The sequence below is a fragment of the Perognathus longimembris genome, chromosome 9, assembly GCF_023159225.1.
Source record: "Perognathus longimembris pacificus isolate PPM17 chromosome 9, ASM2315922v1, whole genome shotgun sequence".
Taxonomy (NCBI): domain Eukaryota; kingdom Metazoa; phylum Chordata; class Mammalia; order Rodentia; family Heteromyidae; genus Perognathus; species Perognathus longimembris.
Window position 1 is genome coordinate 10,883,285 of NC_063169.1, and position 26,148 is coordinate 10,909,432.

The window sequence follows — 26,148 nt, forward strand, 5'->3', positions numbered from 1 at the left end:
GAACGCGTGGCCCCGGGGTCCGGGGGGGTGGGGGGGGGCGCTGCCCACCGCCCGGCTGGGCTGGGTTACCTGAACGTCCTTTGCACAGAACTTTGCTTTCCTTGCACAACTTCAAGACCTTGTCCTGGAACTCTGCACCGCCAGCAGCCGCCGCCCCCTCCCCCGCTTTTTCCTTCTTTCTTTCATTCTTTCTCTTTAAGGTGCTGATGCTTGCATGCTTGCTGCACGTACATCCACTTGCAGAGGGCATTTCTGAAAAGACTAATCACTAGGGTGTTCTGCAGTGGCGGCTAACCTAAGGGGGAAAAGTGCCCAGGTTTCCCAGCGACGCCTGAAATCCTCAGAACCCACCACGAGAGTGGGTCTCCGCAGCTCAAAGGGAACGAAGATTGTAAACTACCACTATTACTAATAAATAATACGTTTTGTGTGTGTGTGCCCATCCTGGGACTTGAACTCAGGGCCTAGAAGCTGTCCGTGAGCATTTTTATTCGAGGCTAGCGCTCCATCGCTTGAGCCTCTTCCGGCTTTCTGGGTGGAGGAGGCTGGAGTTAGGATTCTCACCGACTTCCCTGCCCGGGCTGCCTTCCCACACTGACTCTTCGGATCTCAGCCTCCTGAGTAACCCACGGCTTACAGGGATGAACCACCAGCACGTGGCTCAACACACTTTAAAAAAAAAAAAAACTATCACATAACAAAATGTGTTATGAGCTGTGATGTTGAAGAGTGAGTATTGAGAGATTACAAGCTCACTAAAATAAATATTGATTCTGTCATAAAAAGACTCAAATCTGTTGCTGACTCACTCTAAGCAAATACCATGAATTGAAAACTTAGTTCTTATAGATAAATGTTTTAAATTGTGGTTCTGGGCCTACAAAGTTACTTCATAGCTCATGGCAAAACATTTCCAAACATGTTTCTGAACATGTTCTTATAAGCCTAAGTATTGTAAAGAGAATATGTATAAAAACGAATTACTTTTGGAATTTTTTTTTTCTACATAGATCCGACCAGCATTACCTACATGGTAAAAATATGCCAGGGGCCAGTGGCTCACATCTGTAATCCTAGCGACTCAGGAGGCTGAGATCTGAGGATTGGGGCTCAAAGTCAGCCCAGGCAGGAAAGCCCGGAAGATTCTATGTCTAAATTACTACCAAAAAAAAAAAAAAAAAGTGAACATATGGCTCAAGTAGTTGAGTGCTAACATTGAGCAAAAGAAGCTCAGGAACAGTGTCCAGACCCTGAGTTCAAGCCCCAGGACTGGTATACACACACACACACACAGAGAGAGAGAGAGAGAGAGAGAGAGTAAAATGTGGAAATATGACTCAAATAGATTAATCTAGCACTTTTTCCTATTTCTGGTAAAAATTTATACACATATATAATAAACTTTAATTTGGTCTTCAATACAGGATATATATTAGGTGTAGATATTTGTACATATTTCCTTCTTAGTCTTTTGGAAGAATAGTCTTTTGAACTCTTTTTTTTTTTTTTTTTTGGCCAGTCCTGGGCCTTGGTGAGGGCCTGAGCACTGTCCCTGGCTTCTTCCCGCTCAAGGCTAGCAGCTACTCTGCCACTTGAGCCACAGCGCCGCTTCTGCCCATTTTCTGTATATGTGGTGCTGGGGAATCGAACCTAGGGCCTCGTGTATCCGAGGCAGGCACTCTTGCCACTAGGCTATATCCCCAGCCCTTTTGAACTCTTTTTGATGCAAGATACATGTTACATTTTGTTTCTCAGACTAAGGGACTGGTAATATTTTAAGAGATGAATTTAACTTACTTGCAACTACTGACAAAACCCATGTATTTCATGGTAGGAAATTGCTATGGAGTAGGTTAATTTGCAGAATAATACAGCTCTCACTAGTCTGTCTGCTCCAACCAAAGTAGGCACTTCAATAATTTGATTTTTTTTCTTATTGTAGTATTGTGTATCATGACTTCTCAAGAGAGTACTGAAGAAATTCCTTTTGCAGATATATTTGATGAAGATGAAACTGAAAGGAATTTTTTATTGTCAAAACCTGTTTGCTTTATTATATTTGGGAAACCAGTAAGTTATCTCTTCTAACTTATTATTTATTATAATTTTTATTTTTAATATCACAATTTTTATGTTACCATAGAAGAATGGAAGCCACCTAGTATGTTAATTTGTTGAGAATCCAATAGATTTTCATTTGAAACCTAATATAATATTCGTGTAAATTTATAACTTTTTTAATACTCCAGTTAGAAGGGAATCTTGATTCTATTTATATATTTTTTAATAATCACAAGGCACTTTAATTAATGACACTGAATTTATTAAGGTAAGGATGTTGAAGAATAAGAAAATTCATTCAAGAGACTTCTTCCTGCAGGCTATGAAACTAATGGCAGAATTTTCCTTCTAAAATCAATTAGATTAGTGTTGGAAGTAGTACAGAAACTTAAGCTGTGTGCTTTCCAGATAGCAAACTCACAACAGTAGACATATTTTCCATAAACACTGGATTTGTAGAAATTATTGAAATGACATGAAGCTTACTTAGAATCTAAGCTATTTAAGAAATGGTATTTCAATAGAAATTAAAATACAAGTTCAATTTGTTAAACAAGTTCTAGTAAGACTTATCTTTGTGAGTAGCATGTCTTAAATCAGGAATTAAAAAATAGATATTTCTCTCAAATAGGAACATGACATGGAACCTTTATAAGTGAATTTCATTACATTAAAAGTTGGAATTCAGGGCCAGGTGTTGGTGGCTCCTGCCTGTAACCCTACCTACTCAAGAGGTTGAGATCTAGATCGTGGTTCAAAGCCATCTCAGGCAGGAAAGTCGATGAGACTCTTATCTCCAATTAACCGCCAGAAAACGAAAAGTGGAGCTGTGGCTCAAAGTGGTGGAGTGCTAACCTTGAGCAAAAGAGCTCAGGAAAGCACCAAAGCCCTGAGTTCAAACCCATGGCAGACACACCAAAAAGTCAGAACTCAGGCATTTTTCCCTAAAGATGGCATCTTTGTCCTGATAAATTAGGGAATAGTCCACTGGGCTTTTAACTGGTTGGGTCAATGGAGATCTGTTTTATTTCTTTGTTAGTTTTTATGCCAGTACTGGGCTTGAACTCAGAGCCTCACACTCTTCCTTCACAAGGCTGGAACTATACCACTTGGGGCACACCTACACTTCTGGATTTTTTTTTCTGGTTCATGGATATTACAGTCTCCAGGAATTTCCATCTTGAGCTGGCTTTGATGCTCAATTCTCAGATAGATCCAAGCCTCCTCCATAGCTACAATTACAGGCAGAAGCCACCAGGGCCCAGCACGGTCCATTTGTTTAGAAACGCTAACAGTTTGTGCAGGGCTTATGAAACCAGAAGCAGGAAGTCATAGTTGAATAAGGGACCTTGTGCAAACTTTTAAAATTAGTAAGAGCCTTAGATAGCTGTATTCCTGATCATTTATTTCCTATCTGTCCAATACTGCTAATGATATGAACCATAATAGAAAAGAAAGGGAGATCCTTCCTCACCACTGAAAATGGCTCCACATTCACTTTCTGCGCTACTGAGACAGTAACTCCATGTGCAAAGCCAGACACCGAAGATTTAAATTATACTATTTCACTGGACTCTCCTGGTGGTTTTTTTTGGTTTTGGGTTTTGTTTCTAACTTGCTCAGGAGTCATTCAGGACCAAGTTGAATAGTTCTGCCATTTGTTCCTTCCCAACCATAAGGAAACAGACTCGGATTATAAACTATACAAAGATTCCTGGTAGTCTCGCTACATTTTTTTCTCTTTAAGACTCTGAAAAAATATTTGATGTAGTGCTCAGAGTTCATATGTTAAGCTACTACATCTTAGTACTTCATATATAAAAGCAAACAGTGCTCTTCAGAGCCAATATAACATGATTTATCATTCTATATTCAACAAATATTTCATTCCTAAATTCTTTGGCCAAGTGTTGTTTAAAAGTTAGAATTGAGGGTCTGGGGATATGGCCTAGTGGCAAGAGTGCTTGCCTCATATACATGAGGCCCTGGGTTCAATTCCCCAGCACCACATATACAGAAAATGGCCAGAAGTGGCCCTGTGGCTCAAGTGGCAGAGTGCTAGCCTTGAGCAAAAAGAAGCCAGGGACAGTGCTCAGGCCCTGAGTCCAAGCCCCAGGACTGGCAAAAAAAAAAAAAAAAAAGAAGTCCATGAGACTCATCTCCCATTTACCCACCAGAAAAGGTGCTGTGGCTCAAAGTAGTAGAGCACTAGCCTTAAGTTCAGCTCAGGGATAGCACCCAAGCCCCGAGTTCAAGCCTCACTACTAATCCCTCCTCCACCTCCTCCACCCCACCCCACCCCCCCCCAAAAGTTAGAATTGAGATTTTTGTTTATCATTTATTATTTAATCATGTTTGTCAAAGCACATTCCTCCCTAACAATTAACTTTTATCATACTAAACAGAAGACAGGAAGATTAAATTTGGACAACATGATTAAACATGGCACAAGTATGTACTACAAGTCTTTTTTTTTTTTTTTTTTTTTTGGCCAGTCCTGGGGCTTGGACTCAGGGCCTGAGCACTGTCCCTGGGCTTCTTTTTGCTCAAGACTAGCACTCTGCCACTTGAGCCACAGCGCCACTTCTGGCCGTTTTCTGTATGTGTGGTGCTGGGGAATTGAACCCAGGGCCTCATGTATACGAGGCAAGCACTCTTGCCACTAGGCCATATCCCCAGCCCAAAAGTTCCAGGTTTTTGGTTGTTTTTTTTGTTTTTTTTTTTTTTTTTTTTTTTGGCCAGTCCTGGGCCTTGGACTAGGGCCTGAGCACTGTCCCTATTTTTGCTCAAGGCTAGCACTCTGCCACTTGAGCCACAGCGCCACTTCTGGCCGTTTTCTGTATATGTGGTGCTGGAAAATCAAACCCAGGGCCTCATGTATACGAGGCAAGCTCTCTCACCACTAGGCCATATCCCCAGCCCCATACTACAAGTCTTGATATACAGATAAGTCATTTTCTAATTTCTTCATTTGACTGTAATGTGCCTATATTCTGCCAAACAATAATCCTAATAAAAACACTTATTGAATGTCTTCTAAGTACAAGGCTCTGTCTATAATCTTTTCATTACCTCCAGTAGCCTTCTAGGTGACTTCTATAACTTCCTCATCTGGAAGAGTACATCAAGTCTTAAGAGAATTGTAGTGATTGACTACATTTGTATAGCTGGTAAGGATGGCTTTAAACTCTGATCTGTACAGAATAGAGTGGTGAGGAATATGTTCATGACAATACACTTCTATGCAGAGTTAATAAGTGCTGAAAATATTTCCCAACATTAATTGCATTGTCTGACTTGTCTTTTAGGCATAAGAATTAAGATTTCCAGAAGGAAAATATCCCCCACACCTAAAATGTACAGAAATAAAAACAAATCTACAGCTCAAAAAGAAAAAAAAAACAACATAGAAGAATCAATGTATACTTTGCTGCATGTGCCTTGCACAGCATAAATAATATATTCCTTAAGATGGGCACTCTTATATTTGCTTTTACATGGGAAGTTTAACATATCAGAATATTGCACAATGATACCAACAGTTTGAAATCTAAAGTTACTTCAGACTTAAGTTCCATCTAAGACTTTCTTAGAAATTTGCCGTGAGTCTATCTGGATTTTCAAAGATATGACACTATTAAGATGAGCTGGTTCTCTTACTATCTGAAGACACTGAGAGGTACTCCTCAGTCTTAAACTACTGTACACTATAGGACCAATTGTATTATCTTTCTACAAAGGGAGAAATCAACAGTTAAGAGAATGGTTACTTTTCTAGACAGTGCTAAGAAGAAACTCAAGATACAAGCCATTTTCAACCACTAATTGTTATTATTACAGGACTGAGCTGGTTATTTCAAAAACTTCTCCAGAAGAGTTAGGAGTCAAGAGGTGGATCCTATCCTTAATATTATAGGAAGCCTGAGACTCATAGTAGGAAATGTTTCCAACAATTTTCACCATGTTTCTATAAACAATATACTGTTTTGTCTTTGTTGTTGTTGGCAGTGACAGGGTCTTCTGCTTGCTCAGTTTCCTTGCTTGCTTGGTGCTCTATCACTTTAGTCACACTTGTGCCATGGCTTTTTAAAAAGCTGGTTATGTTGGAGATGGAGTCTACAGAACATTTTCTGCCAGTGTTGGCTTTGAACTACAATCCTCCAGATTTCAGCCTCCTGAGTTGTTAGGATTGATTACAGGTGTGAGCCACCAGCACTAATCTCATAATACTATATAAGAAGTCAACTTTGGCAGCAACTAGATGCAAATATTACTTCATTTAAGTGGCATTTTACCTTTCAAATGTGCTTAACAAAGGTATTATTAAGAAAGGTTTATTTGCTCCTGAAAATTACTAAATACAAGTCTTGCAAAACACTCATTTTCCTTTAAGAAAGAAAGGAAATGATAAATATCAATATATTTTCAATTATTTATAACCAGACTTTAAATTGGCAATCAAAGGAATGAAATATCATTATGGTATAGCTTCATGATTTGAGGTATAACATTCCTGATTTTATCAATTTAAGATTTTTTATTTAGATTACTTCAGGAGATTTGACATAGGCAAGAACTAGAGAGAATAAAGTAACATGTATACAGGGTTTACTTTCATTTTTGTAGGAAAACAGTCATATAACAATAACCACCAACAGATGGGATGTGTGCTTCATAGGAAATTACTGTTCTATGGGATTTTACATCGCATTTCTCTTTTTAAGGGAGTGGGCAAGACAACCTTAGCTCATCACTTATCACAGACATGGAAATGTGTTCGTGTTGAAGGTAAATATTTCATCTTTTCTTCCCAACCTTTTATTATGAAAACCTTCAAATATGCATAAAAATGGATATAATTGTGCAATGAATATCCATCTGCCCAAGAACTCATCACCTAGAATTAACACTTTGTCATATTTGCTTTATCAGAGCTCTCTATCAACCCTGGGAATATTAGCCTTCTAAAAGTATCAGTGCAGGTCCAGGAATATGGCCTAGTAGTAGAGTTCGATTCCACAGCACCACATATATAGAAAAACCCAGAAGTGGTGCTGTGGCTCAAGTGGAAGAGTGCTAGCTTTGAGTAAAAAGAAATCAGGGACAGTACTCAGGCCCTGAGTCCAAGCCCCAGGACTGGCAAAAAATAAATAAATAAACAAGTAAAAGCATCAGTGCAATCATGTTTTGCTCTTTTTATTTGTGGGGGGGGGGGGTCCATTACAGGGCTTGAACTCAGGTCATAGGTGTTGTCTCTGAGCCTCTCTGTGCTCAAGGTTTGTGCTCTACCACTTGAGCGACAGTACCACTTTTGGGGTTTTTGTTTTGTTTTGTTTTGTTTTGTGGTTCCCTGACCAGGAAACAAACACTTTTGGTTTTTGAGCAGTTAATTGAAGTTAAGAGTCTCATGAGAACTTTTTCTGCTCTGGCTGACTTTCAATCACAGTCCTCAGATCTCAGCCTCCTAAGTAGATAAGCTTGTAAGCAGGAGAAAATGAAGGATGAGGTAACTTTGTTTAAAAACAAATTAGATCATTACCTTACTTATGTAACTGTAACCCCCCTGCTCATCACCTTTTCAATAAAGATTAAAACAAAAAGTAGGATTACAGGCGTGAGCCACCAGCACCTGGCTGTTTTGCTCAACTTTTAGTCCTACTTTTGCTCACAGAATTTAGGAATGTTTATTTAACATCCCTGACTCCATAATTACTGTGTCCAATTCTCTAATTTTGTAATTTAGAACTATGATGTGTGTGTGTGTGTGTGTGTGTGTGTGTGTGTGTGTGTGTGTGTGTTGAGTGTCCTATCAAAGATGAGAAGGAAATTTAGTTGCTCTTCCTGGGAACATTTTCCAAAATTTAATAATCTTCAGTAATAAATGGGACCTTTTATTTGTAAATTTCTTTCTTTGCAATATATAAGGCAACACGTTATATATACATGCATGCATATGTATATATGCATATGTGTATTACATATATTCAGTAATTTTAATCAGTAAAGTTATGTACTAATAGAATATAAAGAGTGAAGAAAATTCATAAAAGTAGAAATAAAAATTATACAATGATACAAGAAAGAATGTGAACTCACTGACCTTCAGATGAATGTTAATTAATATTACAAAATCCAAGGTCTAGCCCAGTGGCTCACACCTCTGTCCCCTCCTAGTAGGTAGCAGGACCATCATCTGAGTCCAGCCCTAGGCAAAAACGCAAGACCTTACCTGAAAAATCATTCAAAGAAAGCCTTTTGTTTGTTTGTTTGTTTTTAAAAAATTGTTTATTTCTTTATTGTTAAAGTCATGTACAGAGAGGTTACAGTTTCATACCTAAGGCAGTGGTACATTTCTTATCCTACTCTTCTTATCTTACCTCCTCCCTCAGTTTTCCCCTGCCTTCGGCCCTCCCTAATAGTGATGTTTTTGTTATTGTTATTTGCTGTGAGGCTTGAACTCATGGCTTGGGTGCTCTCTGTGAGTTCTTTCAGGCAAGACTATCACTGTACCACACTGAGTCACAACTCCACTTCTGGTTTTCTGGTGGTTAATTGGACATAAGAGTCTCAGGAATTTCATGTCTGGGCTGGCTTTGAACCACAATCCTCATCCTCCCAAGTAGCTAGCATTACTGGCATGAGCCACCCATGCCCAGCAATGGTGTTAAAAATAGCATCACAAGGGCTGGGGATATAGCCTAGTGGCAAGAGTGCCTGCCTCGGATACACGAGGCCCTAGGTTCGATTCCCCAGCACCACATATGCAGAAAACGGCCAGAAGCGGCGCTGTGGCTCAAGTGGCAGAGTGCTAGCCTTGAGCGGGAAGAAGCCAGGGACAGTGCTCAGGCCCTGAGTCCAAGGCCCAGGACTGGCCAAAAAAAAAAAAAAAAAAAATAGCATCACAAGTACTTCATTTCTTTTGGGGGGCAGCACTGGAGTTTAAATGTAGTATCTTTTTTTTTTTTAATAACTTAGTGGGGTTTTTTGTTTTGTTTTGTTTTTGGCCAGTCCTGGGCCTCGGACTCAGGGCCTGAGTACTGTCCCTGGCTTCGCCACTTCTAGCCGTTTTCTGTATATGTGGTGCTGGGGAATCGAACCCGGGGCCTCATGTATACAAGGCAAGCACTCTTGCCACTAGGCCATGTCCCCAGCCCCTTCAAACAAAGAAAGTCTTGAGGTATGGTCCAAGTGTTAGAGTGAGGAACTGAGTCCAAACTACACTACTGCCAAAAATAATAGTAATCAATATTTTTCTATCAAATGAATCTTTAAAATTGCTACCATTATTGTTGGCAAGTAGGTCGTGAAATGAGCATTTGATATTCCATTAGTAAAACCGAAATCTAGAACAAAATTTTCCAATAGTAATTTAGTAACACTCAACACATGCACAGAGAACTCGACATGTTTTCTCTTTTTAGATAAAAACTTTATCTCTAAGAAATCTTTCAGAATACAAACCATTCCACAGATTATTAACAGCTAGTGGTATAATTCTGCTCCTGAGTGCTTCCTACAGCAAGCCCTTTCATTCCTACCCCAAATGGTTTCCACCAAAGGATGGCACATTTCCTCCAAAAGGAAACAACTCATTGGCATTTCTGCCTCAGGACTCCTCTTCTGAATCTCTGCTTATCCATTTTAATTTTTTTTTGTCAGTCTTGGGGCTTGAACTCAGGTCCTGGGCTCTGTCTCTGAGCTCTTTTGCTCATGGCTAGCACTCTACCACTTGAAGGCACAGTGCCACTTCCATTTTTTTTTTAAAGTGGTTAGTTGAAGATAAGACTCTCATGGGGACTTTTCTGCCCAGGCTGGCTTAGAACCTGATTACTCAGAGCTCAGCCTCCTGAGTACCTAGGATTACAGGCATGAGCCACTGGCACCCTGCTCACTTTAATGTGTATTTGTGTACTGCTAGCATAATGGGTTCTAGACATAACTGGTTACAAAAGGATCTGCACTAATAATGAGTATATATTCCACAGAACGTTTTGTAATTTACGAATCACTGTCACACACACCTCAATTCATCCCTATGTTCTCTCCTAGATGGCACAGAGCACATGCTTTTAAGCAACAGGGCTGTTTATAGGGAGGTTACTCTACCCAGCGTCTTCAGCTAGTGGAATGAGAGACAAGCTTTCTATGCAGTACCTACTTTGTTTAGGCTTAAATGATACTAATATACAAAAAATAAGTAATATACAAATGTTTACCTTTGCTTTTAATTATAAAACACTCAACATAGTCTTTATTTTCCAATCCCAATCTGGTTTATGTTCATATTTTTAATTCACATTTTAGCTTTGCCAATTTTAGAAGAACACATTAGTCGTGAAACGGAATCAGGAATTATGGTAAGCAAATCTACTACAATTATGAAACAAAAGCTCTCTATCCCGGGTCTATTATGCAGTAACGTACAATGTCTGTGCTTCTTCTTAGTTACAATCCATGCTGGTCAGCGGTTACAGTATTCCAGATGATATTGTCATGAAGCTAATCCTAGAGAAACTCAACTCCACAGAAGTCTCGCATTTTGGTATGTTCATGATAGAGATACCTACTGCAAAACAGTTCCCAAGATACCTCCTCCTGTGCCTTCCAACCGAAATCTGTCTCATAGTTAGTTCAGCAGCTTCGTTGATTGGTTGGTTGGTTGGTTGGTTGTTTTTTATCTTCCAGAGTCCACCTTTGTTTAAAAGGAAAATGTAAATTTATGTGATCAGTCTTATTTAGCATTGTGTTATCGGATGAAAGCATTGAAAGGTGTTGTGTCCATCTTGTATGGCTTGCAGCATCAGTTGCCAGCTTCTGCATTCACCCTGAGTGTTAACACTAGTTCCTGTCAATGTGCCCGTTTCTCTGCATGAATCCTCGGTTCTAAGGTGGCATTTGCATCCCAGCTTGCATCTGGCTCCAATATGACAGACTTCAGCCTACTCATTCAGTTTGCTTTCTGACTCGAAACTAGGAAAGTCTTCCTCTACTCACATAGATGCTGAGAAAGAGCTGTGGTTATATAATTTTGCCATACAAAGATTACTGAACCATGACTAAAAGAAAGGAGCACTCCTAAGACATTTTCAAAAGAAGGGAAGAAGGGGTTGGGGATATAGCCTAGTGGCAAGAGTGCCTGCCTCGGATACACGAGGCCCTAGGTTCGATTTCCCAGCACCACATATACAGAAAAAACGGCCAGAAGCGGCGCTGTGGCTCAAGTGGCAGAGTGCTGGCCTTGAGCGGGAAGAAGCCAGGGACAGTACTCAGGCCCTGAGTTCAAGGCCCAGGACTGGCCAAAAAAAAAAAAAAAAGAAGGGAAGAAGAATAAAGATGATCCTGCGAGAGAAAAAATCCACCTGACTCATGGAATTTTGTAATCTTTTCTTTTACTACTTCTATGGCCCATTGGTCATTCAAAAATATATTGTTCAGTCTCCATGTGCTTGAATATTTTCTGTAGTCTGTCTTGCTGTTGATGTCTACATTTATTCTCTTTCGGTCTGATTGATAATAGAAGCTATTTGTTTTCTTGTACTTTTTGAGACTTGCTTTATGTCCTAAAATACTATCTATTTTAAAGAAAGTTCCATAGCCAATTGAAAAGAACATGTATTCTGCAGTTTGGGGATAGGATACTCTGCAGACGTTTGTGAAGTCCATTTGATTGGTAGTGTCATTTAATTCTGAAGCAGTGTGTTATTTTTATCTGAATAATCTATTGATGAGATAGATAGTAAAGTTACTATTACTCCATTGGAGTCTACCCATGCTTTTTTAGTATTTGTTTTATGAAAGTGGGCACACCAATTTGTATATGTTTACAATTGTCATCTCCTCTTGATGAATTGCCCCCGTTATCAATATGTTAGAAATGAACCTATTTATCTCTCCTGCCTCATTTTTATCTGTTGCATATAAGTATAGCTACTCCTCCTTGCTTCAGGAGCCCATTTGCTTTGCAAAATCCTTTTCAGTCTTCTTACTTTCTTATGTGTTCCCTTTGCCAGTGAGGTGCCTTTCTTGTAGTCAACAAATGGTTAGGTCTTGTTTTTTAAGTCGATCTGTCAATCTGTGTCTTTGATTGGGAAAGTTGAGAACATTAAAATTCTGATTATTACTAAAACATATGTAGTGACTTCTGTCACTTTGTTGCTTTTGTATTATTGGATTCTTCCCTTTGCTGATTTATTCCTCTCGTGAAATTTTTTCTTTCCTCTGTTATCATGGTTACATTTATTTTTTTTCCTTTGGTGTGTAGGATTCCTTTTTTAAAAATTAGAAGGGTTACAGTTATATAAATCAGACCGTCTGCTTGCCAGACTTGGTGCTCAGAGGATCACCACCATGTGGGAGGAAAGAGGCAGGGAAATCATGTGATTCTCTGGACCTGGGTGCAGAGGTCTCACCCCATCTGTCATCAAACACAGAGAGCAGGGTGGTAGCTTGCAGAGAATGAGCGCTGTACTGGCCATGGATTTAGAGCGTTTTTGCCATGATTCTCAGGTGACAGGACCTGCTCCTTACCAGCAACCATGAGGCCACGCACCACCATACCCTTTGCTGCCTGAGCTCTCTGCTGCGTAAACATGTCAGCAGATCCGTGTGAGACTCTACAGCCAACTCTTGTTTTCTTTATTTCTCTCCTCTGATGTTTTTCCTTGTTAAAGAAACTGGTTAGCTGTTTGCAGTTTCTTACATTCTGAGTTTGACTAATGGCATCTCCTGATATAATTTAATATATTCCTGTACACTGGTATCTGCCCTGGGAGTTGGCCCCACAAAATGGTAGAAATGATTTCTTAAGTCTGAGGAGTCACATTTTCACCAATTACTTGTATGCCCATCTTATAGGATGCACAACTGTCTCATTAAAGGTTGAAGTGGAGACAGAGCTTGGAGTCCTTTCTTCCTAGTCTCCTCTACACATCCCATAGCAATTCCAATGGAAGGTTTTCAGTTTTGTTTTGTTTTACCCTATCACCCTGCTAAACACAGTTTGAAAGTCTATTCTCAAATTCCCAGAATATCGTTGATATTTGGTCTTAGCAAGTTGCCTGGTTGATGTGAAACTGGAAGTTAAAGGTTTGTGAAACTGGGGTATTGAGTCTGGGATGAAGTGAGACTGAAAATCGATGAAATCCTTAGACAGAAATATGTGTTTCTAGGAGCACAGAGCAGTGTTACCGAAGTCCATCTTAATTTTTTGCTGTACCAAAGCCCATTTATTCTTTGAGACTGTCACTAAGAAGGTTCTACACAGTCTTACTACCTTTTCACTTACAATCCATTGTGCTATTTTAGCCTTTAAGCAAAATCAATTTCTGGGAACCGTATGCTTACCTAATAAAGAAGGCAGAGCCAGTGCATTGGCATCCAGACCACCTGCTCAGTTTTTTCCTCTGAATTCTGGAAACACTCGTTTTCTACAGTGTACAATGGACAGCCGCAGGCTGAACCCCACTTGCACCCCGCTGTGGATGGTCTTACAGGTCATTAGTTACCAGTATGCCCATGTCATATTGGCTTGAAGTCTGATTGGTAGCAGGTCTAGCTATGCACAAAGCTACCTGATGGATCTGGCTTTCTTATCACTTTAATCTGAAAGCAATAATCATCTACTTTCAGTTTTAGGGAAATAATGAATGCCTCCTCCTTTTTTATTGGGCCAAGAAATAGGGTCAAAGTTAGAGTGTGGTCTGGACCAGTTCATATTCACTGAGCAAGAATTTGGACAGTCTTTCAATTTTCTGTTGATTGAGGTGATGACAAGATGGTCCATGATCTACAAAGTACCTACGCTGCCTAGGCTAGTAGACACAGAGCTTCCCAGCAAGGAGCAGTCTGGGGCCCGTGGGTCCTCTATCTTCATGGGAGAGGTTTTGATAATGGCCTCAAAAGGTTGTGATAATGGCCTCAAAAATGATGTGGTGCAGTAATGGAGTGACTTCCTTATCTTCCATCCTCACACATCTCAGGGATTGGTGAGCTGTTTATTGAAGATTGCTTATGGCAGCGGATACAAATTTTGCGAAATTCAAATTGTCACTTAAATTGTAAAATTGGTGGAAAGTACTACCAGTTGTTGTCTTTAAAGTGACAAGCTTACTGTCACGTTTTTTCCAATGAGCGTTTTCTCAAACAGCCAACATAGCCGAACATAGTCTGTCAATTGTCTTTCCAAGAAAATAAATGTTCTATAAAAATAGCAGAAAAATAGGTTGAAGGTCTTTAATTCCCATAGAAAGAAAGTGTCCAAATTAAAGGAATATATTGAGAAAATTAATATGAGGATGAATTTGAATAGGAAGATTTTGGTTTCTAGTTGGGAATACAATCCATTAAATGTGCTGAGGCAAAAAAAAATCATATGGGTGGGGCTGGGAATGTGGCTTAGTGGTAAAGTGCTTGTCCAGCATGCATGAAGCCCTGGGTTCAATTCCCCAGCACCACATATATAGAAAACGGCCAGAAGGGGCACTGTGGCTCAAGTGGCAGAGTGCTAGCCTTGAGCAAAAAGAAGCCAGGGACAGTACAGTGCTCAGGCCCTGAGTCCAAGGCCCAGGACTGAAAAAAAAAAAAAAAAAGAAAATTATATGTCATGTAACTTTTATATTATACCTATCTTTATCTTATGGGTTAAAAGAATTACATGAGATTCTCTTCCTGAGCACCTCATCTGTCTAAAATAAACCAAATATGGACATTCTAAAGATGTCTCTTCTCACCCCACTGAAATTGTTTATTATCTGCAAAACATTGCTCATAGTTTTATTTCATGTGACAACTGTCTTCATCAATATTAATAACTAGATGGTAGTTCATAAAGTAATAATAAAATAAATCTAGTTTTCAGATACCAGTAGTGTTATCAATTATAGAAACTATAATTTGCTCTACAGGCTATGTTATCACAGAAATCCCATCACTTACCCAGGATCCCATAACTACTTTGCAGCAAGTAGAATTACTTAAAAATTTAAAAATGAAACCTGACATCATAATCAATATTAAGGTAAGGATATTAGTTATTTTTCTAGTGTGTAAAATATTTCTTTTTTATAGTACCTAAATTCGAGGACTATTGTCAATTTTTTAAATAGTAATGGAAACAGTAATTTATGCATCAATCACAGAGACTGCTATATTTTTTCATATTTCAGATGAAATATTCCTATTTCATTTTTCATATTTCGTTTACACCTGCAATTCTGTCTACATGAAGTACTTCCTTACTCATTTCACTGAGCTTTATTATAGCTATTGTTTGAAAGTCAGTGCAGATATCCTCTCAAGCGAACTTTTTATAGAAACCTCCTTCCCATTTCTCTCTTCTCTCCCTTCCCACCTTACCACAGAAGAGCTAAATGCTACTTCTCTGAAGATCATTCGAGTTATTCTCTCCTCTCCTATTACTCACATCACAATCTAATATTGTCTGTTTTCCTCCTAAACTTTGTTACTTAAAGATAGAAACCATGACTTAACTCGTATGAGTGTCATCTACTAGACTGCATGGTACCTAGTGACTCATACATTTACCAGTTAAATAAAATGAAAGGAAACTTACTCTGGGGCATAAATGTTAAAGAAAGCTATAGTACATTGATTGAGCTGAGGCTGCGTCTTTTATTATCTATTAGAATGTGTTTGATCTCATTTACCTCTCTTTCCTCTTTACAAAGATGAAAATAGTTGCTGGGTTTGTGGTAGGAATTCAGTGAGCAAATGTTTACTTGTTTGTGTGAAAAAGAACGACAAGATTTTGGTATTCAGAACCTACCTTGTTCTCCCCGAAGGTTTATGAAAGCTCAAAATCAATTAGACAATTCTCAGCTCAGATGTTGACAACCCATTAGAATGTTACGGTCAGTTGTGAGGGAGAGGTGACCTTGTAGTGCTGAGCATGTGATAATCCAGCCACTGCCCATAACCAGGAACCGATCCAAATCCTGAGCAAACCTGAGGATTTCACACATAAAAGAATGTACATGTAATGGAAAGAGAAGATCATCTCAATCAACTGATACCAAATACAAAGTCTAAGTCAAGGAAATATAGAGTCAATAAATAAGAAACAAAAAGCTGGTGGAAAGCCAGTATACAGATCATAGACCCAAAGCCCCAAACGCTTATTAAATTTGGATCCAAATTTCTTATAATGTGACCTGTTTTATGAAACATTTTCAGTGCAAAGACAAGCCATTCTTCTGGAAAAACAAAGGTCTCATTAAAAATGAGAGGAATATGAATCTGCCTAATGTAGCGAATGAAAGTCGTTCACTCATTCATGTTTTAAATGGGCTTGTGAGAATCCCATGCTCTTTGCTGTGTTCACAGAGTTCCAATGTAATTAGAGCAGCTAAACAAGACACAACCCAGTGAAATACACACTTCTCTAGTGGTTTGGCTTTATTTGCAGGAAAAGCCTGGAATTTCCAGAGCAGAATTTCTTAGCATGAGCTCTGTAACACCTTGAACATACTTAAGCCTCCTGAAATTATATACAAAATTTCAGGTGTATGTATATTTTTCTGAAGCAAAAAATACAGGTTTTTTTCCTGACATAGTATAGGTATAGTTCTTTATTAACACTCACAAATAAGATCTTGCAACAGAGGTAAGATCCAGTGTAATTTCAAAGGGGCAATGAGTATACATAGTGCTCCAAGGAGTGTACTCACTACAAATGCGAGTGCAGCTGGATACTGATATTCACACGGAAGGAAATGAGACATTTCAGTTAGAGGTTAGTGAAAATGAGAATATAATTTTTTTCCCATTTGAGTTCACAGACCCTCCCTGAATTCTATTTTCAATCTGACAGTATCCATTACCTTTCTGTTATAAATGTATAGTTATTGAACTGGAAAGAAGTTTCAGAATATATTAGGAAAGAGTTGGGGGAAATAGATTGCAGTGCAGCTGGGACAGTAGAATCCCATTTCTGCAAATTAAAAATGTCACTGTGTGTGTGTGTGTGTGCGCACACACACACTCTACAGTCATTCAACAAGCATTCTGTGCTCACCTACCTTGTGTCAGATCTGGGAATTTAGCCATGAAAAAGTCAAGCATGGTTTCTCCCTTCCGCAGTAACTTGTAACAAAGTGTGGAGGATTGCTTGCTTTTTCTTCTGCTTGCTAACCTGCAGTTCCTAATTTTTCTAAGCAAACATATAATTTGGACTAAATAAAATATTTTTTGTCAGTTGTGGGGCTTGAACTCAGGGCCTGGAGACTTTCCCTGGGTCTTTTTGTGTTCAAGACTAGAGCTTGAGCCATATGGCCACTTCTGGTTTTTGAATGGTTAATTGAAGCTAAGAGTTTCACTGGGATTTTCCTGATCTGGCTGGCTTTGAACCACAATACTCAGTTCTCAGCCTCCTAAGTAGCTAGGATTACAGATGTCAAATTGTGTTTTGTTTTTTTTTTATAACATTCTAAACTGGTCCATGCTACAAGAAAAAAAAAAAAAAAACCAATATGGCCCAGCCATCTACTAGAACAATCATTCTCAAAGTCAATAGCAGTAGTACCAAGGAACTTGTGAGGAATGCAAATTCTCAGATTCTCCCCAGAATTAAGAACTAGAAACTGGGAAAATAGCACACCACAGTCCGTTTTCCAAGGTCCTCTAGGGTGACTTTGATGCTGCTAAAGTTTGAGGACCTCTGTTATGGCGTAGCCTTTGGCCTCTTCATTTGTCAAAACTTACAAATGAAAATAGGATCCTATGTTGTAAACGGATAGATTTTAATTACCTAAATGAATCTTTTGATGAAAAATTAAGAAGCCCAAACAAAAGTTTTGCCTTAAGAAATCATACCCCATATCCACATAGAGATGGCATGAAGAATCAGAAAACGAGCAAGGAAAATTCTACCATTGCTTGCTTCTCAAATTCAGTTGCCATCAGAATCACTGAGAGTATTTGTTTCATTTGTTTATTTAGTTTTGTTTTTGGATTTTGGATTTGAGAAGGATTTATTTCTGTTTTTGAGACTGGATCTCACTATTTAGCCAAGCTGACTTTAAACTTAGGGTGTTCTTGTCTCAGCCTCTTCAATGCCAAGATTATAGGTTTGTGCTACCACACTCAGGCTATGTGCGCACGTGTGTGTGTGTGTGTGTGTGTGTGTGTGTGTGTGTGCCAATCCTAGGACATAAACTCAAGGTCTAGGTGCTCTCAGCTTTTTAAGGCTAGCACTCTACCACTTGAGCCACAGCACCAATCTGGACCTTTGATTTTTAAATAGAAGTAGAAGTCTCATAGGATTTTCTGCCTGTGCTGGCTTCTCATCTTGATCCTTAGCTCTCAGCCTCCTGAGTAACTGGGATTACAAGTGTGAGCTATCAGTGTTCAGTGCAGGATGCTTTTTAAGTAGCTAAGCTATCCAATCTTAATAAACTACAAAGGAAAACAGAAATTTCTAACAAGCTGTCCTGATGAGTAATGTACATGTTGGAGAAACACTGCCATAGAATATCATGCAGTATATTTAATCCTACAAAACAGCATTTATGCCCCAAGAGCATTATCATTAATTAGAATAGTGCCCAGAGAGTGCAGGCATAGAGCAGAATGCTCCCAGATGGTATTATGGTCTCCTAACTGGCTTAGTCACGACACTGGATTTCTTACTTTTAAATGATTCATTTGTGAATTGAATGAAATCGGGCATAAGGACACACTTTGAAACAAGAAATTTATTTGTAGACTTTGGTTTTGTCTTTGCTTACTGTATGGACTCAATTTCTCATTTCTGAAAATTAAAGGTTATATTAGACTAGATGTTTTTCAGGTGTTATTCCTGACAGACATCTTCTGAAGTACTTTGCCAAGAAAGCAATACATAAGAGTAAACATTTGCAAATTGACGATATTAGTATTTTGTTGAAACTACGGATATTCCCTATTTTCATTCATTCTTGGCTTTTTAAATGATAGAATCCTTTGTGGAAACGTTGCCAGCTAAACTGATTTTCTGTTCTATTTTCTACTCTGCCCATTCTACCAACAGAATGAGTTCTTTCCTCGACTTACAATTTCTATTTTCTCATGTAAACTTGAGACAAACACGTTGGCAGAGCACATTCCTTCTTTAGTGTTTTTTAAAATGTAATCAAAATGCCAGTCATAACATTGTGTGTGCTCAAATTTAAAGGAAATTTGGATTTATCTATTGCATAATATGTGCATATTCAAAATGTGAATGATTTAATAATGTTGTTCATTAGTGCCCTGACTATGATATATGCCAAAGAACTTCTGGGCAAAGACAGCACAATATTACAGGCGATATATACAGTAGAGAGCAGTGGGATCCTGAAATCATTGAAAGCCATAGGAAAAAGAAGAAAGAGGCCCAAAAGGAAGGAAAAGCTGAAGAGGAAGAAGAAGAAGAAGAGCAAGAAGAAGAAGAGGTAATATCTCAACAGGTCAAACGAAAGACTACTCTTTCCAAATCTACTGTACATAAATTAAATGGTAATATGAATAAGAGCAGATGCTAAAGGAAAAAGAATCACATTTTCTTTAAAACTTTAACTGAGTCATAATTTTATGTGAGGAAAAACAATACCTTCTCTTTTTAGGAAGTCTAGGTCAAGCTTCTGTTAGCATAGACTCTCCACTGTATTTTGAATATACATCTGCTTCTTTTCATGGCAATAGTTATTTGCCACCCAAAATGTTTGTGCGCACTATCTAAGATAGAAAAGTAGTATGAGCAGTAAGTGATGAAAGTGTAAAGCCAGGTGTGGTGACACACCTATATAATCAAGATACTGTCTCAAAAAGGGGGGGTGGTGGAATATGGGAGCAAAGTAGCCTAGGCATAATTTATTTCATACAGCAAGTACAGCTCTGAGGTCAAACTCTGACAAAGGTAGAACACGAAACAATCCATGACCTAATTTCACATATACATGTTATTAGAATGATCATCGCATAAATCTAGTGGACACAATGCAATAGGACATAAAAGAAAAAAGAAGTCATAAAGAGGGACATTCTATAATAAGAAATATGATGGCTTACTTGGATGGACCCTAATTAGACAATCTCTGCTCTGGGGAAATATGCCTATGATTGATCATTTCTGTTAAGACCTAGACTCTCTGAAGTGAAATGTTATTTTATAAATGAATATATTGCCAATTATTTGTAATAAAGATAACTCTCAAGGACACTCTTTTATAGCTGAAGAGGACATGAAGCAGCAATCAAGGGCATTTTGTTAAGCAATCACGGGGCTTGAACTCAGGGCCTGGGCTCTGTCCCTGAGGTTTTTGCTCAAGGCTAGCTCTTTACCATTTTGAGCAACAGCTCCATTTCTGGTGTTTAGATGGTTAACTGGAGATTTAAAAAAAAAACGCACAGACTTTCCTGCCCAAGCTGACTTTGACCCCTGGCTTTGAACCTCAAATCCTCACATCTCAGCCTCCTGAGAAGCTAGGATTACAATCGTGCGCCACCAGCACCCCCAAGGCCATTTCTATAGGATTTTGCCATTTTGTCATTTTATCTTAGTGAGTATTAATAGTTTTTTGTCATACTTTGCTTCCTTGCTAATGGGTTACATAAATCTTTAATATATTTGTTCATTTAAAAATGTTATCATAAACCAGGTGCTGGTGGCTCACACCTATAATCCTAGCTACTCATGAGGCTGAGATCTGAGGATTAAGGTTCAAAGCCACCTGGGTCAGGAAAGTCTGTGACTCTTATCTCCAATTAATCATCAAAAAATCTGGAAGAGAAGTTGTGGCTCAAGTGGTAGAGTGCTAGCCTTGAACAAAAAAACTCAGGGACAGGGCCCAGGTCAAGTTCCAGCCCCATGACCAACAGACAGACAGGTGGATGGACAGACAGATGAGAGGATGGATAGACAGACAGGCAGGCAGGCAGGCAGGCAGGCAGTATAGATACCCTTCATTAACCAAACACTCTTACATGGTTTACAGCGCTATAAACTCAGCCACATCACCCTTCTAGCTAGCCTTCCCTTATGCACTTAACGCATACTGTTTCCAAATCCTTAGACTGTTTTCCCCTTCCTTCTGTTTCTTTCCTTCTTTCCGGTTACATTCAAATATCGCTCATTCAGAAAACCCTTTTATGATCTCTTGATATAAAAATAGAATCTTCTCCCATTACTCGCACCATTATTTCTCTTCCTCGTACTTACCACCACCTAATACATACATTGCATGATTGTCTGCTTGTTGATGCTATATTGCCAATGACGATATAAGCTCTATGAGCTTTGTGTTCATGTTGTGTCTCAGACTCCTACAACAGTACTGGGACATGGTAGGGACTAGAACATTTACCAATGAATAAGGAATGAAAGAGTGAACTGTAAGTTCAGGTATTCAAAGAAACTCCAACATTTCTACTTTGTCTTTTTTTTTAAAAAAATCATTTTTTCTCCACCCTGCCTTACTTGTTGGAGAGCAAATCAATAGTAAGTATTTATATCAATTTAAAACTTTGTTTTGTCTAATAAAAATTCGTAGTTCAATCTGTCTTAAATTTTTAGTCTCTGAGCTTCTTCCCTTTGCATCTTACCATAAAATGTCTTCTAGACACAAGGAGGGAGGAATGTGGCATGTAAGGTGGGTGGGGAGTCATTGACCTAATGATGGTGTTTTCCCCCCATTTAGGCATTTCTTGCTGAAATGCAGATGGTAGCTGAACTTCTTCACCATCTAGTTCAGAGGCCTGAGGATTATTTGGAAAATGTCAAAGAAGTCATCAAACTTTATAAGGAAACAGTTCTTCGCACTTTAGAAGTAAGAACAGGATAACTTTCTTTTAAAAGAAGAAGTGGAATGGGGCTGTTTGTAGCTTAAATATAGCTAAATCATTTTCACGTGTCTTCATCTCTGTTTACTGCCTGTTGGATTCTCTCTTAAACTTGGTAGAAAACTGTTACAAAAAGGTTTCTACCCCAAAGGTTCTTTTCCACAGCCATATGCTTTTCTTATTACAAAGGAATTCCGTTGCAAAAAAAAAAAAAAAAAAGGTGACACCGGAACTGCATTTTTTAAGTTACTAGGGAAGCTCGTGTAATGGATGCAGGTGGAAATTTTATGTTAAAAGACTATCTTGCCATCAAGTTAACTTTAAGAATCTCTTCCCGATGTAATCAGATTCTGATTTGTGTGTTCGGTTTTCCCAGTGATCTCAGATTGTAATTGTGTTGTTTACCTATAGGACATAATGGCTGCACACAGTCCTCAGTATCTCATTGAGCTAGATGGAAATAGGCCACCAGAGGAGCTCTTCACAGTGAGTACAATGCCCAATGAGAATATCTTACAGTTGGAAAATGCAGAACTTTAGACAGCATTGCATTTATATTAAAACATAAAAATATATTGACATTTCAGTGCTATACATTTTTGAAAATGTTGTCTTGACACATTAAAATTCAATTTTGTATTTGCTTGTATTCACATTTATATCAAAATTACATTGCAATTTAGAATTATGTTATGAAGCCAGGTGCCGGTGGCTCATGACTATAATCCTAGCTATTCAGGAGGCTGAGATCTGAGGATCTCAGATCTCAAAGCCAACCCAGACTGTGAAATTCCTATCTCCAATTAACCACCAGAAAACTGCAAGTGGCTCTATGGCTCAAAGTGGTAGAGCACCGACTTGAGCAAAAGAGCTCAGGGACAGTGCCCAGGCCCTGAGTTCAAACCATACACCAACAATAATGACAGTAATAATAATGATACTAATAATGATAGTCTACCACAGACTGCCACACATCATCTATATTTTGCCTGTCTTACCATCTCTCATCTCATATTCTTTGTGCTACCTTATTTTTTCCAGATATCCCCATACAGTGTCTGTATGTTTCCTAAGGCAATTCTAATACAGAACTACAACTAGGTAGCTTAAAATGTCAGCAATGTAGTAGTCTCATATCATGTCATGATAATGCTCCCTCCAAAGCTTCTCCATGTGCCCTGTCTTCTCTAGCTTTTAGTAGATCCGGGCATTTCATGGCTTGTGGAGCATAACTCCAGTACTGCATCTGCCTCCAGCTTCATATGGATTTCTCCCCTTTGCCCAAAGGGACCAGAGGGGAGAATACTATGGGTTGAAATGAGTCTCTCAAAAGATGCACTAAAGCCCTAGCGTCAGAAGTGGCACTGTGCCTCAAGTGGTAGAGCTCTAGCCTTGATCTGAAAAGCTCACAGACAGCGCCCAGGCCCAGAGTTCAAGTCCTACGATCAACAAAAAAATAAATAAAAGAGAAACCCCATAGAGTTCTAGCTTCAACACCTGTCAAATGTAACCTTATTTGAAAATAAAGTCTGACATAGCTCCTTTGTGACTTCATCGTTGTCATTGCGAAGCACATCCCATTGTGTTCTCATGGCCTGTAGGCCCTCATATGCCATTGTGACGTGACAGATCTATTGTGACGCATAGCCTCATTCTGACCTCACAACCCCATTGTGACCGAATGACCACTGTGCCCTCATATCACCACTGTGACATCACAGGCCCATTGTCACCTCACAACCTGATGGTGTCTTTGTGACCATTATGCCCTTATATCACCATTTTGATATCACACACCCGTTGTGACCTCTTGGTGAACTCACATCCCGTTGTGACCTCTGTTCTATGGGCCCCTCATATCACCATTGTGATATCACAGACCCATTGTTAGCTCATGCCACTGTGACTTGGTGCCCACTGGCAATATGAAGGCATGGTAGGCATGACGTCACAATGGGGACGTGAGGTCACAACGGTCTTTGTACCTATAATCAAGTTAAAATGAGATCGTAGTTAACTAGGATGTGTCATCGTCCAATACACATTCAAAGAGACTGAGACATAGGACCCGAAGATGGCTATTGGACATAGGGCCAGACACTGGAGTGCTGCATATACAAGTCAAGAAGCAGCAGCAATGGCCAGCCAAACACAGAAGCTAGGGAGAAGTGATCCAGGATTCTACTTAGTCTCAGAAGAAGAGCAGACTTGAGCCCTGAGTCCATCACTTTCACAAATGTTTGACATAGCCAAATGTCCATGTATTCAAATATTTGTTCTTTTGATTTAGACAGTTATAGAGCGACTGAAGTACCTGAACCTAAGAAGAGCAGGTGTTTTAACCAAACTTCAGAGTTCAGAAGAAGAAATAAATGACGTCATGGAAACTGTAAGCCACATTTCTCTATTTGAAAATGTACATATTGTACCATTAGTTTGTAAATTCTTAGGTCTAAAAGGAAAACCAGGCTACTTTTCTCATAAAAGGCATCTTCTGGGGAGAAGTTACTACACAAGAACAATATTCTTTTAGACTCTAACCACACACAAAATGGTTTGAGACAAACAAGTCAAATCAGAACAGTTAACCAAAGGAATAATGGAAAGGAAAGAACCCCAAATTTACATGAAAATTGTAACACCAAAGAAAGCAAAAGCATCGAAACCCTCTACTCTGTAAGCACTCTGTACCCCTTCAATCATTCAATCAACTGTGTTGCTGCCACTGGTGGTTCATGAATGATGAAAGGCGGTGATCAAATCCTAACTTCTAAGTGCTAAAAGAGCCACAAGGTGGGAAGAGAGAGAAAGAGAGTTACTAGGATGTAAACTCAGGGTCTTGAGCTTGGAGGTTAGTACTATACATCTTGAGCCACTCCCCCCGTTCTTTTTTGCTTTTAGCTTTCTGGTAGGGTCTTGCAGTTATGCTCACTGTCAGCTTCAGACACAACCCTACCTATACTATAGCCTCTGGCACAGCTAGGTGACAGGTTAGTGTGTTGAGACGCAGTCTCCCGAACATTTGCTCTGATTGGCCTTGAACTGCTATCCTCCAATCTCTATCTCCAGAGCAGCAGAGATTACAGGCACAAGCCATGGTGCCCAACTGCAATAAGAACTTGTCATTGGAGAGAGTGATTTATTCTGAGGAGTTGGGTTTTATCTATGTGAATAGAATAAGAAGGGAGAAAGGGAGGCAGAGAGGAAAAGATGAAGGAAGAGAGAGAGGAAAGGAGAGAGACAGGAAAGAAAAGAAAAGAGGGAAGATTGACAATGTTCAAAAAGAAACACACTCATTACCTGACTTACATAACTGCAGCCCCTCTGTACATCTCCTTTACAATAACAATAAAATAAAAATTAAATTAAAAAATAGAAGACAGGGGCTGGGAATGTGGCTTAGTGGTAGCGTGCTTGCCTAGCATGCATGAAGCCCTGGGTTCGATTCCCCAGCACCACATACACAGAAAAAGCCAGAAGTGGCACTGTGGCTCAAGTGGTAGAGTGCTAGCCTTGAGCAAAAAGACTCAGTGACTATGCCTGGGACCTGAGTTCAAGCACTCAGACTGGAAAAAAATAATAATAAAAACAAAAAAAATAGAAGACAAAGGACTATATCATCATTATCATTCAAATAAAATATTTGGAGAAATTATTTTGTGATCCCATATCATTTAATCTATAGAATGCACTTAATACCACCAAATTGAACACTTAAAGATGGTTAAAAGGCTAAAGCCTGTATTTTGTATATTTTATCACAGTTTTAAGAATTTAAAAAAAAAAGCTCCTCCCTAAAAGATTCCCAACAGCCAGGGAGGGGGCAGTACTAAGGACTGAGCAAAAGCTGTGCTCATGGGCTGGGGATATGGCCTAGTGGCAAGAGTGCCTGCCTCATATACATGGGGCCCTGGGTTCGATTCTCCAGCACCACATATACAGAAAATGGCCAGAAGTGGCGCTGTGGCTCAAGTGGCAGAGTGCTAGCCTTGAGCAAAAAGAAGCCAGGGACAGTGCTCCGGCCCTGAGTCCAAGCCCCAGGACTGGCCAAAAAAAAAAAAAAAAAAAGCTATGCTCATGCTAAGCAAGTTCTCTAGCACTGAGCAGCATCCCCCAACCTGGAACTTTAAGAAAGAAAACTCGCAAATGGAAAATCAATCTGGGTTACCAGTATTGAAAACTCAGTGACTCTAGTGACTAAGAATCTTGTACATTTTAAAAGCTTTTCAATAAGATTTTTTTTGAAGCAGGTAATTGAAAATTCTCTCTTATTTT

At 39.2% G+C, this 26,148-nt stretch overlaps 1 protein-coding gene across 1 annotated transcript in view; it reads left to right on the top strand.

Moving 5' to 3' along the window:
• Positions 1-1,947: 1,947 nt before the first annotated feature.
• Ak9 (adenylate kinase 9) overlaps positions 1,948-26,148 on the top strand; it is an 82,353-nt gene continuing 58,152 nt past the window's right edge. Inside the window, exons 1-9 of the mRNA XM_048354519.1 lie at positions 1,948-2,070; positions 6,786-6,849; positions 10,366-10,418; positions 10,507-10,603; positions 14,964-15,076; positions 19,302-19,487; positions 21,732-21,860; positions 22,285-22,363; positions 24,168-24,262. Coding sequence (XP_048210476.1) covers positions 1,954-2,070; positions 6,786-6,849; positions 10,366-10,418; positions 10,507-10,603; positions 14,964-15,076; positions 19,302-19,487; positions 21,732-21,860; positions 22,285-22,363; positions 24,168-24,262 — 933 coding nt within the window. The 5' untranslated portion in view covers positions 1,948-1,953. The remainder of the gene's footprint in view (positions 2,071-6,785; positions 6,850-10,365; positions 10,419-10,506; positions 10,604-14,963; positions 15,077-19,301; positions 19,488-21,731; positions 21,861-22,284; positions 22,364-24,167; positions 24,263-26,148) is intronic.